Raw genomic sequence first — 19,938 nt, 5'->3', positions numbered from 1 at the left:
TACTGTTGTTGTGACGTCACCACCGTGCCCTTACATCTGTGGACAAAGAGCTTCATAGCTCATCGGATTCCTCCTGCGGTATAAAAATTGTAACAAAAAATACCCCCCTTCAATCTCACGCGATTATTGGTAAATATATAAACCTATCGATTCCTTCTCCAGAACAACACTTAGCGATTTCACGCGATTATTTAGAAAATATATAAACCTATCGATTCCTCCGGCAGAACAACACTTTGCGATTCCCACATCGAGACGTTAAAGGAATCGACTCCGATTCCAGCGTTGAGCAATGCGGCGCGTTTCCTACGGCGAATTCAGATTGGAATCGATTCACCGAAAATTAAATCGTTCCCGGTTAGTTTTTTAGTTGTTGCGAATCGCGATTCGACCCTACGCAATACAAATCTGCGGTATTTGTGGAATCGATCCAGGATTTTATCGTCGGTCGACGGAATCGATTCGACACCCCCCCCGCCTCCACCACCACCATCCATTGGGGTTGCATTCAGCAAAGCGGCGGCCACCACGTGCATCTTCTTCCGCGAGCTCCTCTCTTTCTCGATCTTTCTCGTTCTTTCTCCGCCTCTCTCGACGTCTCTCGCCGTCTTCAGCGATTGGCCCAGTGGCAGTGAGCATCCAGGTCGAGGTTCAGTGAGCGTGAAGACGGTGCTTGTGTTGATCGAGCGTGTTAGTTGTTACATTTTGTGCGGCGAGGGATGACTGCCGAGGCAGATGCGAAGGTGGAGAAGGTGGAGGAGGCGGTGATCGGCGGTGGCGCAGAAGCAGGGGACGACATCTCCCCCAAACAGGACGGCGGAGTACGCAAGGTAACGGCGAGTGGTCAACTGCAGAGGGGAGCACATTTGACAACCATCGTCATTGTTACCGTGTCAGCTGCATCATCCGTCAAAGTCCCAATCAATGGCCTTCCCCCCCCCCCCCCGAGTCAAAAAAGCATTGTTGTCACAGCAATTTCAACGTCGTCGTGCCTTTCATTAGCATCGTTATCAGCTTCATTGTTGTGATCGTGCAGAGCATAAGCATTGTCATCGTTATCCCTGCTACCACGATATCTTGTCATCCCTAACATTGTCGTCATCTTCCCGATCATCATCTCTGACATCTAAACCTCCCACCAACCGCACATGTATTGACTGATTAACAGCAGCAGAAGCAGCATCTTGGTTCGGGGATCTCGAAAAGATGGCAAGTCGCCTGTATTCCATAAATATGGATGCTCGGTTTCCCACCATAGTAATGTCGAATTTCCATCTAACAACCACTATCCAAAAAAAAATGGAAATCGAAACCCAGAATGTGGAAACATTTGTCATTAAAAATGACAGCAGGGCAAAGGAGAGCCCCCCTGAAAGTTCTCGCTCATGTCGCATTGGGCGGAAGAGCGAAACCACATTTTTAAAGACTGTATTTGGTCTACTCTTCCGCGTCGTGAGTGAAGTGTGTCCGTCAGACCTCCATGGAATGCGCGGGGGATGTCACCCGGACATTAACGATTCGAACTTAGCCGAACACGCACCTCGTTGCAATGTTAATCGATTCATTGCAATGTTAACCAATTTCAATGTTAATCGATTCATTGCAATGTTAACCAGTTTCAATGTTAATAAATTCATTGCAATGTTAACCAATTGCAATGTTAATCAATTCATTGCAATGTTAACCAGTTTCAATGTTAATCAATTCATTGCAATGTTAACCAGTTTCAATGTTAATCAATTCATTGCAATGTTAACCAGTTTCAATGTTAATCAATTCATTGCAATGTTAACCAGTTTCAATGTTAATCAATTCATTGCAATGTTAACCAGTTTCAATGTTAATCAATTCATTGCAATGTTAACCAGTTTCAATGTTAATCAATTCATTGCAATGTTAACCAGTTTCAATGTTAATCAATTCATTGCAATGTTAACCAATTGCAATGTTAATCAATTCATTGCAATGTTAACCAGTTTCAATGTTAATCAATTCATTGCAATGTTAACCAGTTTCAATGTTAATCAATTCATTGCAATGTTAACCAATTTCAATGTTAATCAATTCATTGCAATGTTAACCAATTTCAATGTTAATCAATTCATTGCAATGTTAACCAGTTTCAATGTTAATCAACTCATTGCAATGTTAACCAATTTCAATGTTAATCAATTCATTGCAATGTTAACAATTTCAATGTTAATCAATTCATTGCAATGTTAACCAGTTTCAATGTTAATCAATTCATTGCAATGTTAACCAGTTTCAATGTTAATCAATTCATTGCAATGTTAACCAGTTTCAATGTTAATCAATTCATTGCAATGTTAACCAGTTTCAATGTTAATCAATTCATTGCAATGTTAACCAATTTCAATGTTAATCAATTCATTGCAATGTTAACCAATTTCAATGTTAATCAACTCATTGCAATGTTAACCAATTTCAATGTTAATCAATTCATTGCAATGTTAACTAATTTCAATGTTAATCAATTCATTGCAATGTTAACCAATTTCAATGTTAATCAATTCATTGCAATGTTAACCAATTTCAATGTTAATCAATTCATTGCAATGTTAACTAATTTCAATGTTAATCAATTCATTGCAATGTTAACTAATTTCAATGTTAATCAATTCATTGCAATGTTAACCAATTTCAATGTTAATCAACTCATTGCAATGTTAACCAATTTCAATGTTAATCAATTCATTGCAATGTTAACCAATTTCAATGTTAATCAATTCATTGCAATGTTAACTAATTTCAATGTTAATCGATTCATTGCAATGTTAACCAATTTCAATGTTAATCAATTCATTGCAATGTTAACCAATTTCAATGTTAATCAATTCATTGCAATGTTAACTAATTTCAATGTTAATCGATTCATTGCAATGTTAACCAATTTCAATGTTAATCAATTCATTGCAATGTTAACCAATTTCAATGTTAATCAATTCATTGCAATGTTAACCAATTTCAATGTTAATCAATTCATTGCAATGTTAACCAATTTCAATGTTAATCAATTCATTGCAATGTTAACTAATTTCAATGTTAATCAATTCATTGCAATGTTAACCAATTTCAATGTTAATCAATTCATTGCAATGTTAACCAATTTCAATGTTAATCAATTCATTGCAATGTTAACTAATTTCAATGTTAATCAATTCATTGCAATGTTAACTAATTTCAATGTTAATCGATTCATTGCAATGTTAACCAATTTCAATGTTAATCAATTCATTGCAATGTTAACCAATTTCAATGTTAATCAATTCATTGCAATGTTAACTAATTTCAATGTTAATCAATTCATTGCAATGTTAACCAATTTCAATGTTAATCAACTCATTGCAATGTTAACCAGTTTCAATGTTAATCAATTCATTGCAATGTTAACCAGTTTCAATGTTAATCAACTCATTGCAATGTTAACCAATTGCAATGTTAATAAATTCATTTCAATGTTAATCAATTCATTGCAATGTTAACCAGTTTCAATGTTAATCAACTCATTGCAATGTTAACCAATTGCAATGTTAATCAACTCATTGCAATGTTAACCAATTGCAATGTTAATCGATTCATTGCAATGTTAACCAGTTTCAATGTTAATCAATTCATTGCAATGTTAATCAATTCATGCCTCGATGGCTTGGTTGTGAGGACGAGATGCGTTGGGGGTGGTGATGGAATTTGAATAACCCCCCACCCACATCGTCCACGCGGTGCAGATGTAAGTCTAACCGGCGAACCTTCTCGATTCCGAGTTCGGTGTGCTGCTACTGCTGCTCACCATTACACCACCTGTGGTTCTTAAAACCTTTACAGCAACAGCAGCCTTGCAGCTCCCTTGGTTCTCAATAGTAAACAAACTTAAAAAATGCGTTATGTTAATTAAACGCATAGGTTTGATGACACAAAGGTAACAGCGATTAGTCAATATTTCCGTGCCCGTGCTTAATTTATCTTTTCGATTATTTACCTTCGAAAAAAAATGCCCATGTCTCTCGCTACCCCCCCTGGAAAGGGCATTTCGCACCCCCAGGGGGTGCGTGCACCCCGGGTTAAGAACCACTGGTGTAGTGTATAGTGTAGTGTATAGTAGTGTATAGTGTAGTGTATAGTAGTGTATTGTCTAGCGTAGTGTATAGTTGTGTAGAGTGTAGTGTATAATAGCATATTGTAGTGTATAGTGTATTGTCTAGCGTAGTGTATAGTGTAGTGTATAGTTGTGTAGAGTGTAGTGTATAATAGCGTAGTGTATAGTGTAGTGCAGTGGTTCTTAACCTTTACAGCAGCCTTGCAGCCCCTTTGGTTCTCAATTGTTAAAAAATGTATGGAATATTAATAAATACGTGGGGTTTGATGAAACAAAGTAGTTGTACTTACGTGCCGCATGCTTAAATTATTTACCTTCTAAAAAAATGTGTCCATGTCTCGCATCCCCCCCAAGAAAGCGCATCTCGCCCAACCGACAGGGCATCTTGCACCCCAGGCTAAGAACCACTGCATTACAACATTGGCAGCTTTCCCGCATGCATGTGTATATAACATCTTACCCCCCCCTCCTCCAAACAATTGGCAAAGCATCAGGTTAAGTCAATGAGAGTGGCTGAGGAAAATTCCAGAATGACAGAAATGAGATCCGTGTGTTTGTGTGTATTTCTTAATGGTAATGCGGGGAATTATAACGTGTAACACCTTTATCACTCTACTGCTGGATGAAGCCCCCCCCCCCCACCCATTCCTTGCCAGTCGCTTGTGCCTGTTCGACCATACTTCACCACGCTGGTCAGTGCGGGGTTGATGAAGGCAGAGAAGGACCCATAACTGGTTGTGATGTCAACGAGATTATGATGATTCCTAGTACTGTCGTTTTAGCGGAGTATAAATTGAGTTTTCATTGCGATGAGACTGGCTTATTAAAGAAAGTTCCAGAATAGGTGTCTCAAACCGACATGAATGTGTCGCATTCTCAGCAGATTATTATTAAGCTGTTGGGCAGTACATTGCTACTGACGGTGGCTGGTGATAGGCTGTGATGAGATGGGTAATTAATCAGAATTAGAATATGTATTTACACTGGAGGAATCCGATAACGCTCTTTTTCGGACACGTCCAGTAGTGATGGCCTGGATGATGGTGTTAAAATCTTGTGATGTAAAATCTTGTACTGTATATTGTGGGGTTCTTGTTGGCCGTGAATTTAAATTATTTACGGGACGCTGATGGGCTCAGGAAAGTTCCGGAATGGGTGACTGAAACCGATGTGGGTGGTTGGGGGTGGGGCATTGTAGCTGAGTGGCAGGGGGGACGATTGAGGGATAGGCAGGCAGCGTCTTGGTTGAAGGAGGCTTCATACAACGGTGGATTGACCGCAGCTCATGGCGGTTGTGTGTTGCTGCAGAATTAAGCCGTTGAGGATTTGTGCGTGGAATTTTTTTTGTGTAATTCAAATTTCGTAGAATTGAAACGCTCTGGTAGGTATTTAGTTTGCTCACGTGGCTGAGCGCAGGCCCAAAGGCGCAGAATGCCGGACGGCCAGCAGCAGACAGCACTCTTTGAGTGTGTAGTAAAGCTATACGTTTCTTCAATTGAGCAAGGTTTTAATAAGATGGGCAAAACAGTGACGGTGGCGGGAGGGAATTCCAAGTGAAACAGTGCAAGGGAAGAGGCAGAGAGAGGAATGAGGTGATCTGTGGTGAGTGGGTGAGTTAAGTGTGGTATTGTGACCTGCAGTGTGGTGAGTGGGTTAGTGTGGTATTGTGACCTGCAGTGTGGTGAGTGGTTAAGTGGGTTAGTGTGGTATTGTGACCTGCAGTGTGGTGAGTGGTTAAGTGGGTTAGTGTGGTATTGTGACCTGCAGTGTGGTGAGTGGGTTAGTGTGGTATTGTGACCTGCAGTGTGGTGAGTGGGTTAGTGTGGTATTGTGACCTGCAGTGTGGTGAGTGGGTTAGTTTGGTATTGTGACCTGCAGTGTGGTGAGTGGGTTAGTTTGGTATTGTGACCTGCAGTGTGGTGAGTGGTTAAGTGGGTTAGTGTGGTATTGTGACCTGCAGTGTGGAGAGTGGGTAAGTGGGTTAGTGTGGTGTTATGACTTGCAGTGTGGTGGGTGAGTGGGTTAGTGTGGTATTGTGACCTGCAGTGTGGTGAGTGGGTTAGTTTGGTATTGTGACCTGCAGTTTGGTGAGTGGGTAAGTGGGTTAGTGTGGTATTGTGACCTGCAGTGTGGTGAGTGGTTAAGTGGGTTAGTGTGGTATTGTGACCTGCAGTGTGGTGAGTGGGTTAGTGTGGGATTGTGACCTGCAGTGTGGTGAGTGTGTGGGTGAGTGTGTTGTGAACCATATGCACCTCAAGGTGGACATGGCCTGGCACAAGCGTTGTGGTGACGTCACCGCCACTTAGTGGCAAATGGCGGTTGTTGTGACCCTCTGTGTCGTGGTGGTTGAACACAGTGCTGATGAGATGCGGGTGGGCGAATCGTTGAGCGCAGTTTACATAAACAGTGACCATGTTAGTAGCAACGATAGAAGAGTGAAAAAGACGCAGATGTATTGCTCATGGTGGCCATGATTGGACTGTGGTGCCCTGTGATGGAAGATTCCATCCACTCTTTTGAGTGAATGAAATCGTCAATGTGTGGGGTGGGTTTTTTTTTAGCAGAGATAGAAACTTTTGGTGGCCGCCTCAGATCAGATTACCCGGAATTCAGCCGATATCATCACGCCATCACGCCTCCGAAGCCAGGCGGGGGGGTGGGGGAGCATGGGGACGGTGCTTTGATGGGCAGGTCGCTTTCTGCCTTTTGTAAGCAACCGGTTGCTCGGTTACATGCAACCGAGCTGCACAATTGATCACTGGACAATAATGAAACAAGCCATACCAGATGAATGCACACACGTACAACCCTTTTGCCAATCTGCTGTTGGATGAGTACCTCTCCCCATACTGTGCGGGCCATGCTGCTCAGTGTGTGTTGGTGGCGACACAGCGTACGTGTTGAAGCATAGAAGCACAGCACAACAGTGTATTCTGCGGCCCCTGCTGCTCAACCACGTAGCCCTGTCCTAGAAGCCTATAGTCACTTGCTATGCAATGTGGTCTCCCGACCAAGGTTTAGCCAGCATCCTGGGCGATGGGGTCATGGGTGTGCCAGATTGAATGCAGTGAAAACGGAGCTGACGCAATACTACGTATTCGCTGGACAGAGTCGGAGAGATAATGGAATGAGGGACATGCACAGCGTATAGAGACACGGCGCTAGACCCACATACAAGAGAGCTGTGAAGAGTGTGTCACGGGGAAGAGAGACACTTGAGACGGACAGAGAAACAGACGGCAGAGAGATATTTGGAGAGACATGACAGATATGGAGGGACACGGAGAGGTAGAAACACCGGGATGTGCAGAGCCACGCAGTAATTTAGAGAGACGGTTGCGGAGAGTGGCAGACGGACACATGGAGACATGGACGCAGAAGGAGACGGACACTTGAAGGGAGGGAACACGGAGGCACAACCTTGAGCATGTTCACACGTTGTGCTTGCGTAGAGAGAGCACTGCCTGCGATGGCGAGAATTTTGATGCCAATAATTTATGGGGAATGCTCGCATCGGGGCGGCGTGACCCAGTCTTAACGCGATTGAGTTTGCACAAGGCTCGCGAGAGAGTGTTACGTTGCAAAATTCAACGCGAGTCCAGTCCAAGCTCCCAGTGGGTCAGCTTGGCATTAAATGAGTTGCCCGGTGTTGTGTTTAGACGTTGAGTTTAGCGCGGGAGGGCAGACGAGCAAGGCCTGTGCATGGTGGGCAGTGCTGACCACAATGCCCTCCACGTGCGCCGGGCAAGCCTTCGTGCGCAATTGCTGACAAGCATGGGTGGGGTGTAAAGTCGCATATGTCGCAATGGCTGCTTATTTTATGAATTTTTATAAATTCATATGAGTACAGAGGTCAACTTTTGTGTTACGAGATGGGTACTTGAGGCAGGCGTAGGCCATATCTGTGTTGCTGTGCGAGTTCGAAAACCCAGACTGGAAATTTACACAGAGGACCCCGTAGACTCGCATGGACACCCGTAGACTCGCACGGAGACCCATAGAATCGCATAGAGACCCATAAAATCGTATAGAGACCCATAAAATCGCACAGAGACCCATAGAATCGCATTGAGACCCATAGAATCGCATTGAGACCCATAGAATCGCATTGAGACCCATAGAATCGCATAGAGACCCATAGAATCGCATAGAGACCCATAGAATCGCATAGAGACCCATTGAATCGCACAGAGACCCATAGAATCGCATAGAGACCCATGGATTCTAATGTTCCGAGCGGGCAGTGGTGGTGCAATGTGGTCCACGGGTTGATATTGGTGCCTGCACGCACATTATGGGCTATCCTTAATTGTACCATCAGTCTGGGAGGAACACAGCCATGTCTCCTGTGCACTGTTCTGCCGCGGTTCAATACAGACACATTATACGTGGCTCAGTTGCCCATAACTTAACAACACATCTGGGTTTTTTTTATTTAGGCCTAGGGGAGCCCCGATTGGAAGCTCATCCCCTGTCGGTGACATTGGCATAGTGCCCGGTTTCTCTCCCCCAAGCCTGGGCATTGAGCCGAGGGCATCACGCTGTGAGATCCGCTGTCACTTGTCGCCCAAACGTGGCGGGGGTGTTGATAATGTTGGTTGTGAAAGCCGACGTGTTAAACTGACGGCCGGGGTTGTTGCGACGGCGGGGGGCGCGCCGGGTGACGAGCGTTTGACCTCCAGACGATCGCGCTGACCCCTCGTCAACCCTTGTCCAACCCGCAGCTGATCAAGCGTGCGGGCGAGGGCGATGACACGCCACTGGCCGGAGACAAGGTGTGGGTTCACTACACGGGCACGTTGCTTGACGGAACCAAGTTCGACTCCAGTCGCGACCGAGGGGAGAAGTTCACCTTCGAGCTGGGCAAAGGTGAGGATTCTCGTGCCGTGGTCCACTGTCGGTATGAATTCGAAGTGGCATTTTTGTTCCCCTGTATAATCTAAAGCAAAAGTTGGGGGTGGGGGGAAGGGGAGGAGGAGGGGGGATGCATCTTATAATGAGGACAATTAATTGTATTCTGGAAGACAGTGTTTTAATCTAGTTCAGGATTACCTTCCGGAAGACGGCAGGTGTGTCGCCCGGTTTGTGTAACTTTGACACCGGGGGTACAACTTTAGGGGTTGTGCGTTGCTCTGCGGAGCATCTTATAATCCGGAGATATACGGTCATTGTAAGTTGAATATCAGCAAACAGTTCTGCTGCATCGTTATGATAGTTGACTCTGCATTTGTTATATCTGGGGTAATTGGGCGAAGGGTGGTCCATATTGGAAAAAAAACATGGATAATGAAAAACAAATGTAAATTAGGCAATAAATCATGGTACTGGTTACCTATACAGAATCTGGGTGAAGAGGTGGAATGCGTCGTATGGTTTGTATTGGTTGCTAAAGTAATCCGATTACTTTCCGATGTGTTTGTGGTCACCGAGTCGTGGACCCTCAACGAGCGACGGTCAGCCAATAATTAGAGCAGCATGGCTACTCCGTTACCTGGTTATCACGCAACCCGGTTACTAAGTAATCCGGCCACCAAACAAGCCGGTTACTCCACCCACGGATAATGAAGAGTTAGCTTTGTAATCAACTACGGGCCTGCATCGCGGTGCAGCTGTTTGCTACGGTCCAGCAGTAGCCATCATAGCTGCCGTGTGCCTGTGACCGCACGCATGTACGTGTGCCGCCTTGCGTGATTGACCGTTGTACCCCCCCCCCCCCCCCGCGTTACCTTTTCCAGAGCAAGTGATCAAGGCATGGGACATCGGCGTGGCGACGATGAAGCGGGGGGAGTTGTGCCAGCTGACGTGCGCCGCCGAGTACGCGTACGGCGCCGTGGGCAGCCCCCCCAAGATCCCCGCGAACTCCACGCTCATCTTTGAGGTGGGTCCTTTCGACCACTCGGACGATTATTTGGCCACTCGGTGGGTCTGTTATTCAGGTCGTTCAGTGGGCCAGACTGAACGGAATGCTGTCAGTTAATATTGATCTGGAAGGCTGATAGGCGGGTGGACTAAAACAATTATTTAATTTATATGTGGAGGTACTAAACTCCTTTCCGCTTGCACGTGTGGATAACCGTAATGCTCCCAGACAGCGCATAACGAGTTTCACGTTAAACAAGGCCCCATCGTTAATACTAGATGTAATTGTGATTGTACCATCATTTAGACCAGATGTCATCGTGGTAGTACCATCTGGCAGCCCAGTAGCACTTGCTTATTACGTATGGATGTTGGACTTATTTCGGACCGTGCGTAGTCAACCGCGCAAATCGGAGATCCGGGGGAAGGACAAAAAAAACACAAAAAGCAGTTCTGACTGCTGATGGTCGCAATGTTTGCCCGCGAGACGACCTTGCCTGGGTCTTCCTCCAGGTGGAGCTGTTTGACTGGAAGGGGGAGGACCTCACGGAAGAGGAGGATGGAGGCATCATCCGGCGCATCCATTGCAAGGGGGAGGGCTACTCCAAGCCTAATGAGGGCTCCACCGTAGAGGGTGCGCCCCCCCCCCCTCGTCACCCACACGCGCGCTGCGACTCATGGCTACAGACACAACGCGGCCGCAGATACACGCGGCCGCAGATACACGCAGCCGCAGATACACGCAGCCGCAGATACACCCGGCCGCAGATACACGTGGCCGCAGATATACGCGGCCGCGGATACACGCGGCCGCAGATATACGCGGCCGCAGATACACGCGGCCGCAGATACACGCGGCCGCAGAAACACGCAGCCGCAATTATTTGGCACAGCGCCGCCACAGGCACAACGCGGACGCGCAGACAACTGCTACGACTGCTGCCACGCACACAAGCGCCGAGACCACAATACTGCAGACACAACTATAACCACACAGACTGCGATACTACGGGCAAATAAAGACGCAACCACTGAGCGCTCGCGTAGACCACGCGCAACACTACCAGACACAAACGTTATTCATGTTTGGCTACCCATTCGTGTACGTGAGTGTATATGTGAAATTAAATGTGGAGGGGAAGTTGCGGCGCAGTGGTTAGCGCGCTGGGCTACGAACCCAGCGACCTGAGTTCGATTTCTGCTGACGGGCCAACACCAGTAACAATTATCTGAACCAGTGCTGGGCTTCGCCTAGGTCGACTCGGCCTCAAATTAGTACCTGCTGCGATGTGCAGTCAACATCGCCACTCAGGAGACAAAGGCGGCTGGGCTTGGTGCTGGCCACCCGCCCCCTCACGTGCTGTACCAGCCTTCATAGGTGCTACTCGCTCACGGCGCTTGCCTCAACAGTCCGTTAAGGCTACACGTGGGATCTTTGTCTCGCGCGCAGTGTCTCTGGAGGGCCGTGTGGGGAGCCGAGTGTTCGACGCACGCGACCTCTCGTTCACCCTGGGCGATAGCGAGGAGTTCGGGGTGGTGCCGGGCGTGGAACGCGCGCTCGAGAAGATGCTCAAGGGGGAAGTGTGCACCCTCACGCTGGCGCCCAAGTGAGTCTCGCGCTCGTACACTCCCTCTCGCACAACAACTGGCCGCCCTTCGTCTTCCCTTTGCCGATGTTATTTACACACCGCGCCAGGTCCTCATTTTAGGCTGCGCTCAACTAGGGGCGGCATACGAAAGACAGGAGTAGTTTGGGTTTGGTAGTTTTCATTGTTCTTAGGTTTTTTCGGTAAAGTCACGTAGGTAAAACATTAAAATTAATGAAAGCAAAATAAAATAAAAATCACGACGTTTCGGAGTCGTGATTTTTATTTTATTTTACTTTCATTAATTTTAATGTTTTACCTACGTGACTTTACCGAATACAACCTAAGAATATGAATCCTTGCAGTCACGAAAGCTTCAAATCTAGTTTTCATTGTGATCGTGGATTTGGCACGGCTGTTAACGTCTGCGATGCGTGTCGCAACACGTCGCCTGCAGGTATGCGTTTGGTCAGCAGGGAAAGGCAGAGTTTGAAATCCCTCCAGACACCAACGTGGAATACAAAGTGACTCTGAAGAGCTTTGAGAAGGTACGCGCACACGTTCACTCTGCGCTGTTAACACCCTTCGCATACTAACACGCACGCTGATACACAGCTGTGCGTTCACTAGAGTGTATCACAATATAGAAACGCTACGATGTACATCCGACGATATAAGATCAACGATAAACGCATCGTCCCTGTTTTAAAATATAGTTGTATCAGGATTATCGTTATTCATGAAAAAACTATAATGAACGTTTCCTGTGATCATTAACGATCTACGTGAATAGCTGTTTACACATTGAATGAGCGCTTTGTGAAATGTTTTGCACTCGCGTTATACACTCGCACTGCACAGTGATTGAATAAATGAATGCGCGTGTGTCCAGGCGAAGGAGTCCTGGGAGATGGACACCAAGGAGAAGCTGGAGCAGGCCGGCCTCGTGAAGGAGAAGGGAACCCAGTACTTTAAGGTGCGGCACGTGCAAAGCCCCACGGTGGCAGTGATGTTATCGTCCTCGCCTGGTCTACAGGAGGCCGTGGGTTCGATCCTGATGCCTGTATATTTGCATGTTCTCCCCGTAGTCACGTGGATTTTTTTCTCCGGGTCCTTCGGTTTTTTCCCTCCGCATTTAGAAACGTGTTTAAGAGTATTTGGCTGCTGTTAATTTCCACATTTGTGGCCCAAGTCGCTTCTGAAAATGAACGACATCGCTCCGTGAGCTTTACCTGGTAAAATGAAAATCGTTTAGTTTTCTTGATGCTCATCTATTTTTAGTGATTGGCTTACCTTTCCTATACTTTGCACTCCTGTCGTTTTTTGAATTGTTTGCTGTAACTTTCTAATTCGCCCATCCTGGACATCTGTGAAAAAGAGCTTTCATAGCTCATCGTATTTCTCCAGGATGAATTCAAAATTCTGATTCTGAAGGAGGAAATGTACCACACAATGGATGTTTTCGCAGCTGTGTGTGCGTGTACATGTGGGGAGCAGTAGTTAAGTGGTTAGCGCACTGCACGACGAACCCCCGCTCATGGTCACAACCAACACCAGTACGATTATCTGTCCTGGGCCTCCCCCAGGTCGACTCTGCCTCAAATAAGTACCTGGTGCGATGCGTAGTAAACATGGCCACTTGGGAGACAAACGTGGCTGGGCGTGGTGCTGGCCACCCATCCCCTCGTGTGCCATGGCAGCCTTCATATATACTTCCTGATAGCACTTGCATCAAAATTCTGTTAAGGCTATACTGGAGATGTTTTCCTTTTGTGCTGGTTGCTGCTACTGCTGTTATTTGTCCTGCTGTTGCTTCTGTTGCTGCACCCGGCGTAACTCCTGTTGCTCCCCTTAACTGCTGCTACTATTATCTGCTGCTTCTACTACTGCTACCATTACGCGCTTCTGCCGTTTCTGCTGTTGCTTTCGCTGTTTTTGTTGTTACTGCTCCTCCTGCTGCTTCTACTATGATCCTACTGCTGCTGCTCTTGCAACTGCTGCTTCTACCGCTCCCACCTCTCCCGCTGCTAATGTTTGTTCCGCTGCCCGTACCGCTTTCCCTACCGCCACCGCCAACCGCATGCAGGCAGGGCGATACAAGCAAGCGCTGGCGCAGTACAAGAAGATTGTGTCGTGGCTGGAGAACGAGTACGGCCTGGAGGGCACCGACGAGACGGCCGCCAAGAGCCTCGTGCTGGCTGCGCACCTCAACCTCGCCATGTGCCACCTCAAGCTGGCTGAGAGCCAGCAGGCGCTGGAGTGCTGCGACAAGGTACAGCGATCGCCCCGACTCGCACACACAGATGTACGCACGCGCACGCACGGAGAGATGTACGCGCACATAGCGATAGATATACGCACACATCAACACAGATACACTGCAACAGGCAGGCATGCACTCGTGTTCTTGTACAGATTGGCCCAAATTTCGATTTAAAGCTTTCGTGACTGCAGGGATTCATCTTCTTGGTTCTTTCGGTAAAGTCACGTAGAAGGGAAGTAATAAAATAATAATAATATAAAATAATATAATATATTATTTTATTACTTCCCTTCTACGTGACTTTACCGAAAGAACCAAGAAGATGAATCCCTGCAGTCACGAAAGCTTTAAATCGAAATTATTTTATTATGTTTTATTTTTATTATTTTATTACTTCCCTTCTAGGTGACTTTACCGAAAGAAACAAGAAGATCAGATTGGCCCAGTTGTACATTGTGCGTCACTTGGGTTTCGCTCACAATTGGTTCGTGCTTCTCCTGCGATTCACCTGTGGCTTCTCCCTGCGCTCCCCCGTCGATCTCCCTCCCCACCCACTTCCCCCCCCCGCCCCGCCCGCCCGCCCCTTGTCCCCCCGCCCCTTGTCCCCCTTAAGGCCCTGGAGAAGGACCCGCGCAACGAGAAGGCGCTGTACCGTCGCGGCGAGGCGCACGCGGCACAGAGGGACTACGAGCTCGCGCGCGCCGACTTTGAGCGCGTGCTGGAGGTGAACCCGGCCAACGGGGCGGCGCGTGCGCACGTAGCGCAGTGCCAGCGAAGGCTGCGTGAGCAGCACGAGCGAGACAAGCGCGTCTACGCCAACATGTTCAGCAAGTTCGCGCAGCACGACGCAAAGGTGCGGGCCGCCGGCCGTGTTAAGGTTTTCCATCGGGGATTTAATCTCGAAATATTTTCCGGGTCGCCTGTTGGGTTCGACTGGAGTAGATAGTTTCTTGATCGGTTCCGGCCACGGAGAGCGTATGTACTGGGCATGGCGTGCTGGGTGCGGATGTTTTTTTCCCCCGTTTTCTTGATATTGCTCAGCGTCGCAAAGCGCATTTGTCGGGTCAACTGGGGGGGGGGGGGGGGCTGTTTAGCTTTGGGTCATCTCGTCGTACGTTCCGTCTCGTGGCCTTCGATCCGCCTCGAGCAGCGGCCTCCTCGTCAAGCCCGTCGCTGGAATAACCGGACGCGTTCAGAACCCACAGTGCTCTGTTGCGGCTCCAGTCGTCTGGAATTAAACCTCTCGCTTTCACCCTGAACGTCGGTGTCGCCCCTGAATGAATGCTCTCCCGGCGCCAGCATTCTATCTGCGCTGGTTATACACTTAAATAATGCGCGTTGTACATATCTGCACTCCGTTAATTTTCAAAGCCATCGCGCGCAAGCTTTGCACCCCTGCCACAGGAAGGAAGTGGTGAGAGGTGTGATGGCAGTGCTGGTCCAGTCTCCTTCTGCTGTCACTTTTGGTCTCGATCACGTCTCTGCTATGATCGTTCGTGCCGTGCCTCATGCCCTGCTCGTGTCTCTATCCCGTGTGCGTCATCAGCATGAGAAGAGTCCGGGCAAAGGAGACGAAGACGTCTTCAAGAAGGCGGCTCAAGAAGCATCGGAGGTGACCGCCCCTTGCAGCCTAAAGCATTAATAGCAAAACAGGAGCAGTGATTATAATTATCGGCCTGTGGCCAAATGACCTGGCATTGGCCAAATGACCTCGCATGCGCCCAATCTTGGCAGGTGTTGGATACTAATTAGTGGGGTTGAGTCAGGACCGTGCTTTGATGGGCAGCTACTGTTGTACCTATGTATGTTGAACTTCTTTCGCACCGTACGTAGCCAACCATGTTAATCGGAGGTGTGGGAAATTACCTGGCATGCGCCCAATATCGGCAGGTGTTGGATGCTAATGAGTGGGGTTGAGCCAGGATCGTGCTTGGATGGGCAGCTTCCCGTTATGCGCAGTGAAGTGTAGTGAAATAACCGCCATGGGACTCGCACGATGTGACGAGGCTTTCATCCAGCATGCGCCTCTCCATGCCTATTTGCACACTTTTTTTGTTAACTCTTCCCCATAATTTTATTCGTTATTGCCCACGCTCTTTCTTCTGATATTAGGAAGCTACTGCAGCTATGCATTTTTAAATCTAGATTGAAAACTCTTTTCGTTAAAACTGCTTGTTATTTTTAGTTTGTTGTCCTTCCGCCCGGACCTCTGATTTAGCACAGTTGGCTACGTACGTTGCGAAAGAAGTTCAACACACACACATACTTATACGCTTCTGAGCCATCCGTGTCCATGGCTGGTAGCGCACATTTCACACACAAAAGCAAAGGTAAAACGCTCTGGAAAGCTTTGCGAAATCCACGCGTGTGCACGACGATTCTATTCCTGTTAAAGTCGAGTGTTTGTTGCAGGATGAACAAGTGGACAAAGAGGAAACGGACGAAGCTCCCGCTGCTCCCATGGAAACGGAGGCGGCGACCGCGTGAGGCGGGGGGGGAGGATGGTTGCGGAAGGCCCGGTCGATTTGGGGCTTCCACCGTTGATGGCGGTTTCTGTTCCATCGCCACCGTCTTGGGAGCAGCATCTTCACTCTCTCTCTTGAAGTCCCCTCCCGCTTTTCTCCGGTTTGATTGCCATGCGATGAACACTCTTCGCAGGGCAGTAATATACACGTGGGCTACGCCACTTAGTGTGTTGGATAAGTGTCGTGTTCCCCCCCTCCCCCCATCGAGTCCGGTGTCTTCAGGATTGGTTTCTGTGACGTCATATTCGAGGTGGGGGGGGGGGGGGGTCGTCCCCCTCCTCCCCCCAAAAGGAATGTGTGACGTCATACTGCGTGCTCGCCGCGGGTCCAGCAGATGTGGAAAGTTCATCGTCTCATTACAGGATGCCGATAGCAAGAAAATTAGAATATACTTTGTTAATTAAAAAAATATGCAAATCGCTGCACCCCTTGGTCAAAATGATCTGATCCGGTTGTGTTAACGTTCCTAAATTAATTGGTAGTTTTTCTAAGTTTTGCTTTGTGCTTTCATTTGCTTTGTTTTTATATGGTTTTTGTGTTCGGTTTTACAACTTAGAAGCAAGATGCATCTGAAACAACACCAATCGGTCTCCATTTTACCATCCTTTGCGATGCAACGTCCGATCCACGACAATGCAGCGGCGTATTAATTGCAGCCGCCGTAAATAATTGTCAATTCACCGCTCAAAGTTCCGGCTCGCGACTCCCAATTTGCATCGTTCCCATTCCGAGTTTAAAATCTTCCTACGTACGCCTGGCCTGACAAACGAGCACGGAGCGGCTCCCAGCATGCACTGCGTGTATCCTGACGTAGCCAGGGTCACTGGGTTCCCACCTCCCGAACAGAAACAGCAAGGGGACTCCACCATGGCCGGGATGCCTCTAGAGGCCGCTATACTGATACGTCTTAAAGCAATGGTTCTCAGCGTTTTTGGTATGGCGCCAAATCCCCCCCCCACCCAATCAAAACCACTGATTACGATGATCCCCGTCTCCCTGGTTACTAAGGTCTCAATAAACAGACACCCCATGTCCACTCCTGCACTCAACGTACTCTTGGCCATTTTGTTTCGTGTTGTGTACTTGTGTTTTTTTGTGTTTTTTTTGTGTTGTTGCCGTGACGCTGACATTCCCCGCACACGTTCGAAATCTTTCCAGAGCAGTGTCCATGCGACAGCCCGCGCAGCCCCTCTGAGGGTTTCATGGTGGTGCACGACCAACGGGCAGTTGAGAACCGTTGCCTTAAAAATCATTTGGCTTTGACCTTCATTTCTTTTTATTCTTTGGGTCTTTCGGTAAAGTCACGTAGATTCGAAGCTTTCGTGACTGCAGAAATTACTCTTTGGTTCTTTCGGTAAAGTCACGTAGAAAATCAAATAATAGAATTCGACGTTTCGGTTGCAACACAAGCAGCCATCATCAGGTAAGAATTAATGATTAAACACAGACACGGAAACAACATAGGCAGACATGCAGACACTTGCTCGGTGAGTCTCTGCATGCATGTGCCTATGTTTCCGTGTCTGTGTTTTATCATTCATTACCTGATGATGGCTGCTTGTGTTGCAACCGAAATGTATTCTATTATTATTTTATTTTCTACGTGACTTTACCGAAAGAACCAAAGAGTAGTTACGTAGATAGCTTGAAAGACAAGCGATCGTCATCAGGATCGCTAGTATTGTGATCGAAACGTCTAAGTCATAACTGGCTGTGATGTTTCCACACTATCTTCCGATGTTGTGATTTTCGGCTCTCTGATTTTACATTAATAGGTTAAATTTCTCACATGAACACAGCCACCTTGCACGCTTTTGCGATCCTCCATTAACATGCTAATTTCTACATTAACATAACTAGCCCCGCCCACTGTTTATGACCCTTGGGCTACGTCAATTCTAAACCTTTAAAACAGTCTGCCTCGGCAGCTTTACTCTTTTTTCCTCCTGATGCCGATAGCTTGTGTTGTGATCGAAACGTAGTTTTCTGTTATTTTCTTTTAACCCATCTACGTGACTTTACCGAAATACCCCAAAGAATGTGAATTCCTGCAGTCAGGAAAGCTTTAAGTCAAGATTTCATTTATTTCTCACGCACGAAACGCTTCAAATTTGTTATCAGAGTAGGGCACGCAGTCTGAGGATGCAACCAGAAAACAAAAGCCCATTTAACTTTGGGTTGCCTCTTCCATTATAGCAGATGGTAAAATGGGTGGCTTTCGGCGTATTTTTCATTCCATGTAATCTGTATTTTCCCGGCGCACACCTGTGGAGTACGGTCACTAATGTAAGGCTCACTGGGGAAAGCAATACCGATGTTAAGTTAGTGATGCATCCGTTTTTTGGTGGAATGGACTTTTGATGGCTCACGAACGAAATAAAAGCAAAGTTGAAATCGTTGTGCACTTGTACGCTCACACACGCAGGACACGGCAGGCATGCAGGTTAACGCGCTATGCAAGTGAAGGGAGTGAATGACAATCTCTCTCGGTACATATTTAAAGATTAAAATCAGTTTGCAAGGTAAATATGCGCCTAATTGTGCATGTCACAATCCATTATTTTTCCAAGTCGATACAGCCGGCCACATGAGTCATCATATTTAGCATCATCCCTCCCCCCAGGCTACAGAATGTGCGCAGAGGTTTTGCAGGCAGGCGCTAAGTACCCACTCCCACCGCCTAACTTGCCCTGCCCTCTACCCATAAATCCTCACTTCTCTACATTGTTGGTGGGTGCAGCGTGGGCTAAGCCACCTTAGCCTCACTGCATTTTCGTATAATTACAAGCAAGGCAACAGCAGAAGGCACGGATATCTTCTCCTGTCCTTGGTAATGCTAAGTACCATCGCAGCACGGGCCCTCATCGGCGAGTTGCAAGGTGGCAACGTGAAGTTCCTGCCATCGTTGGAGTGAAGACGTGGCCCTGCCACACCAGCTGGCAAGCCGATACTCGTCGGCACAAGTCCCTTGCCTGCAAGGGACATTTACACAGGAGCATTGTACAATCACCGGAGCATTGCAGGCGGCTATCAAGGCTTCCCACCTACAGGTTGGATGCCTGGTCATGTACATAGCATCATTGGTAATTAACATCTGATTTTGAAACTCGTCCTCCTCTACACGAGGTCAACTCTGGCTTGGAATAGATACCTGGTACATACGGTTAACATCAATACTGGGAGGAGACGACGGTGTGGCCGTGATGTGGGCCTTAGTGGTTTCTCACAGATGCCCTGACATCTAACTACTTTGGTGATCTCTAAATACGTGTTCAATTTAATTACGCGTGTACATCTGCACAGCTGCTGGTGTCAGGCAGCCGCGTTAAATGTTTGGGTACTCAAATATGTATTTTAAAACTATTACCGTATTCTGTGAATTATAACAGTAAAACACCACAAATATATGCCAGGTGTCAAAGTCATACAAATATGGTCACACACCGGATTTTAAGACACCCAACTCTTGTTTTAAATTACAAGTGCGTCTAATCTGGGGAGTGCAGTGGGTTAATTGATGTGCACATGTAACTTGGGGTGGGAGATCACTTGGTACTGCCACTGCTTAGAACCTGGGTTCGAATCAGGATC

General features: G+C 47.2%; 1 protein-coding gene across 1 annotated transcript; it reads left to right on the top strand.

Annotated features, from left to right (window-relative positions):
• Window positions 1-470: 470 nt before the first annotated feature.
• On the top strand, window positions 471-17,391 carry LOC133343432 (peptidyl-prolyl cis-trans isomerase FKBP5-like). Its single transcript, XM_061553035.1, has 11 exons — window positions 471-830; window positions 8,839-8,983; window positions 9,850-9,992; window positions 10,487-10,607; window positions 11,424-11,580; window positions 12,017-12,107; window positions 12,452-12,535; window positions 13,646-13,831; window positions 14,436-14,675; window positions 15,369-15,434; window positions 16,235-17,391. The coding sequence occupies exons 1-11, from the start codon at window positions 720-722 to the stop codon at window positions 16,307-16,309; spliced, it is 1,419 nt and encodes a 472-aa protein (XP_061409019.1). The 5' UTR covers window positions 471-719; the 3' UTR covers window positions 16,310-17,391.
• Window positions 17,392-19,938: the final 2,547 nt, after the last annotated feature.

This window comes from Lethenteron reissneri, chromosome 2 (assembly GCF_015708825.2).
Source record: "Lethenteron reissneri isolate LAM-NWPU_2019-01 chromosome 2, ASM1570882v1, whole genome shotgun sequence".
Taxonomy (NCBI): Eukaryota; Metazoa; Chordata; class Hyperoartia; order Petromyzontiformes; family Petromyzontidae; genus Lethenteron; species Lethenteron reissneri.
Note: the sequence above shows the minus strand (reverse complement) of the source record. Positions and strands in the feature narration are given on the sequence as shown.

Bases quoted from the DNA above. Each gene is read 5' to 3' on its own strand.
- LOC133343432 (XM_061553035.1), top strand. From the start codon at position 720: ATGACTGCCGAGGCAGATGCGAAGGTGGAGAAGGTGGAGGAGGCGGTG. The intron at 12,536-13,645 runs GTGCGGCACGTG...AACCGCATGCAG, and splicing joins AGGGAACCCAGTACTTTAAG to GCAGGGCGATACAAGCAAGC. The intron at 14,676-15,368 runs GTGCGGGCCGCC...GTGCGTCATCAG, and splicing joins TCGCGCAGCACGACGCAAAG to CATGAGAAGAGTCCGGGCAA.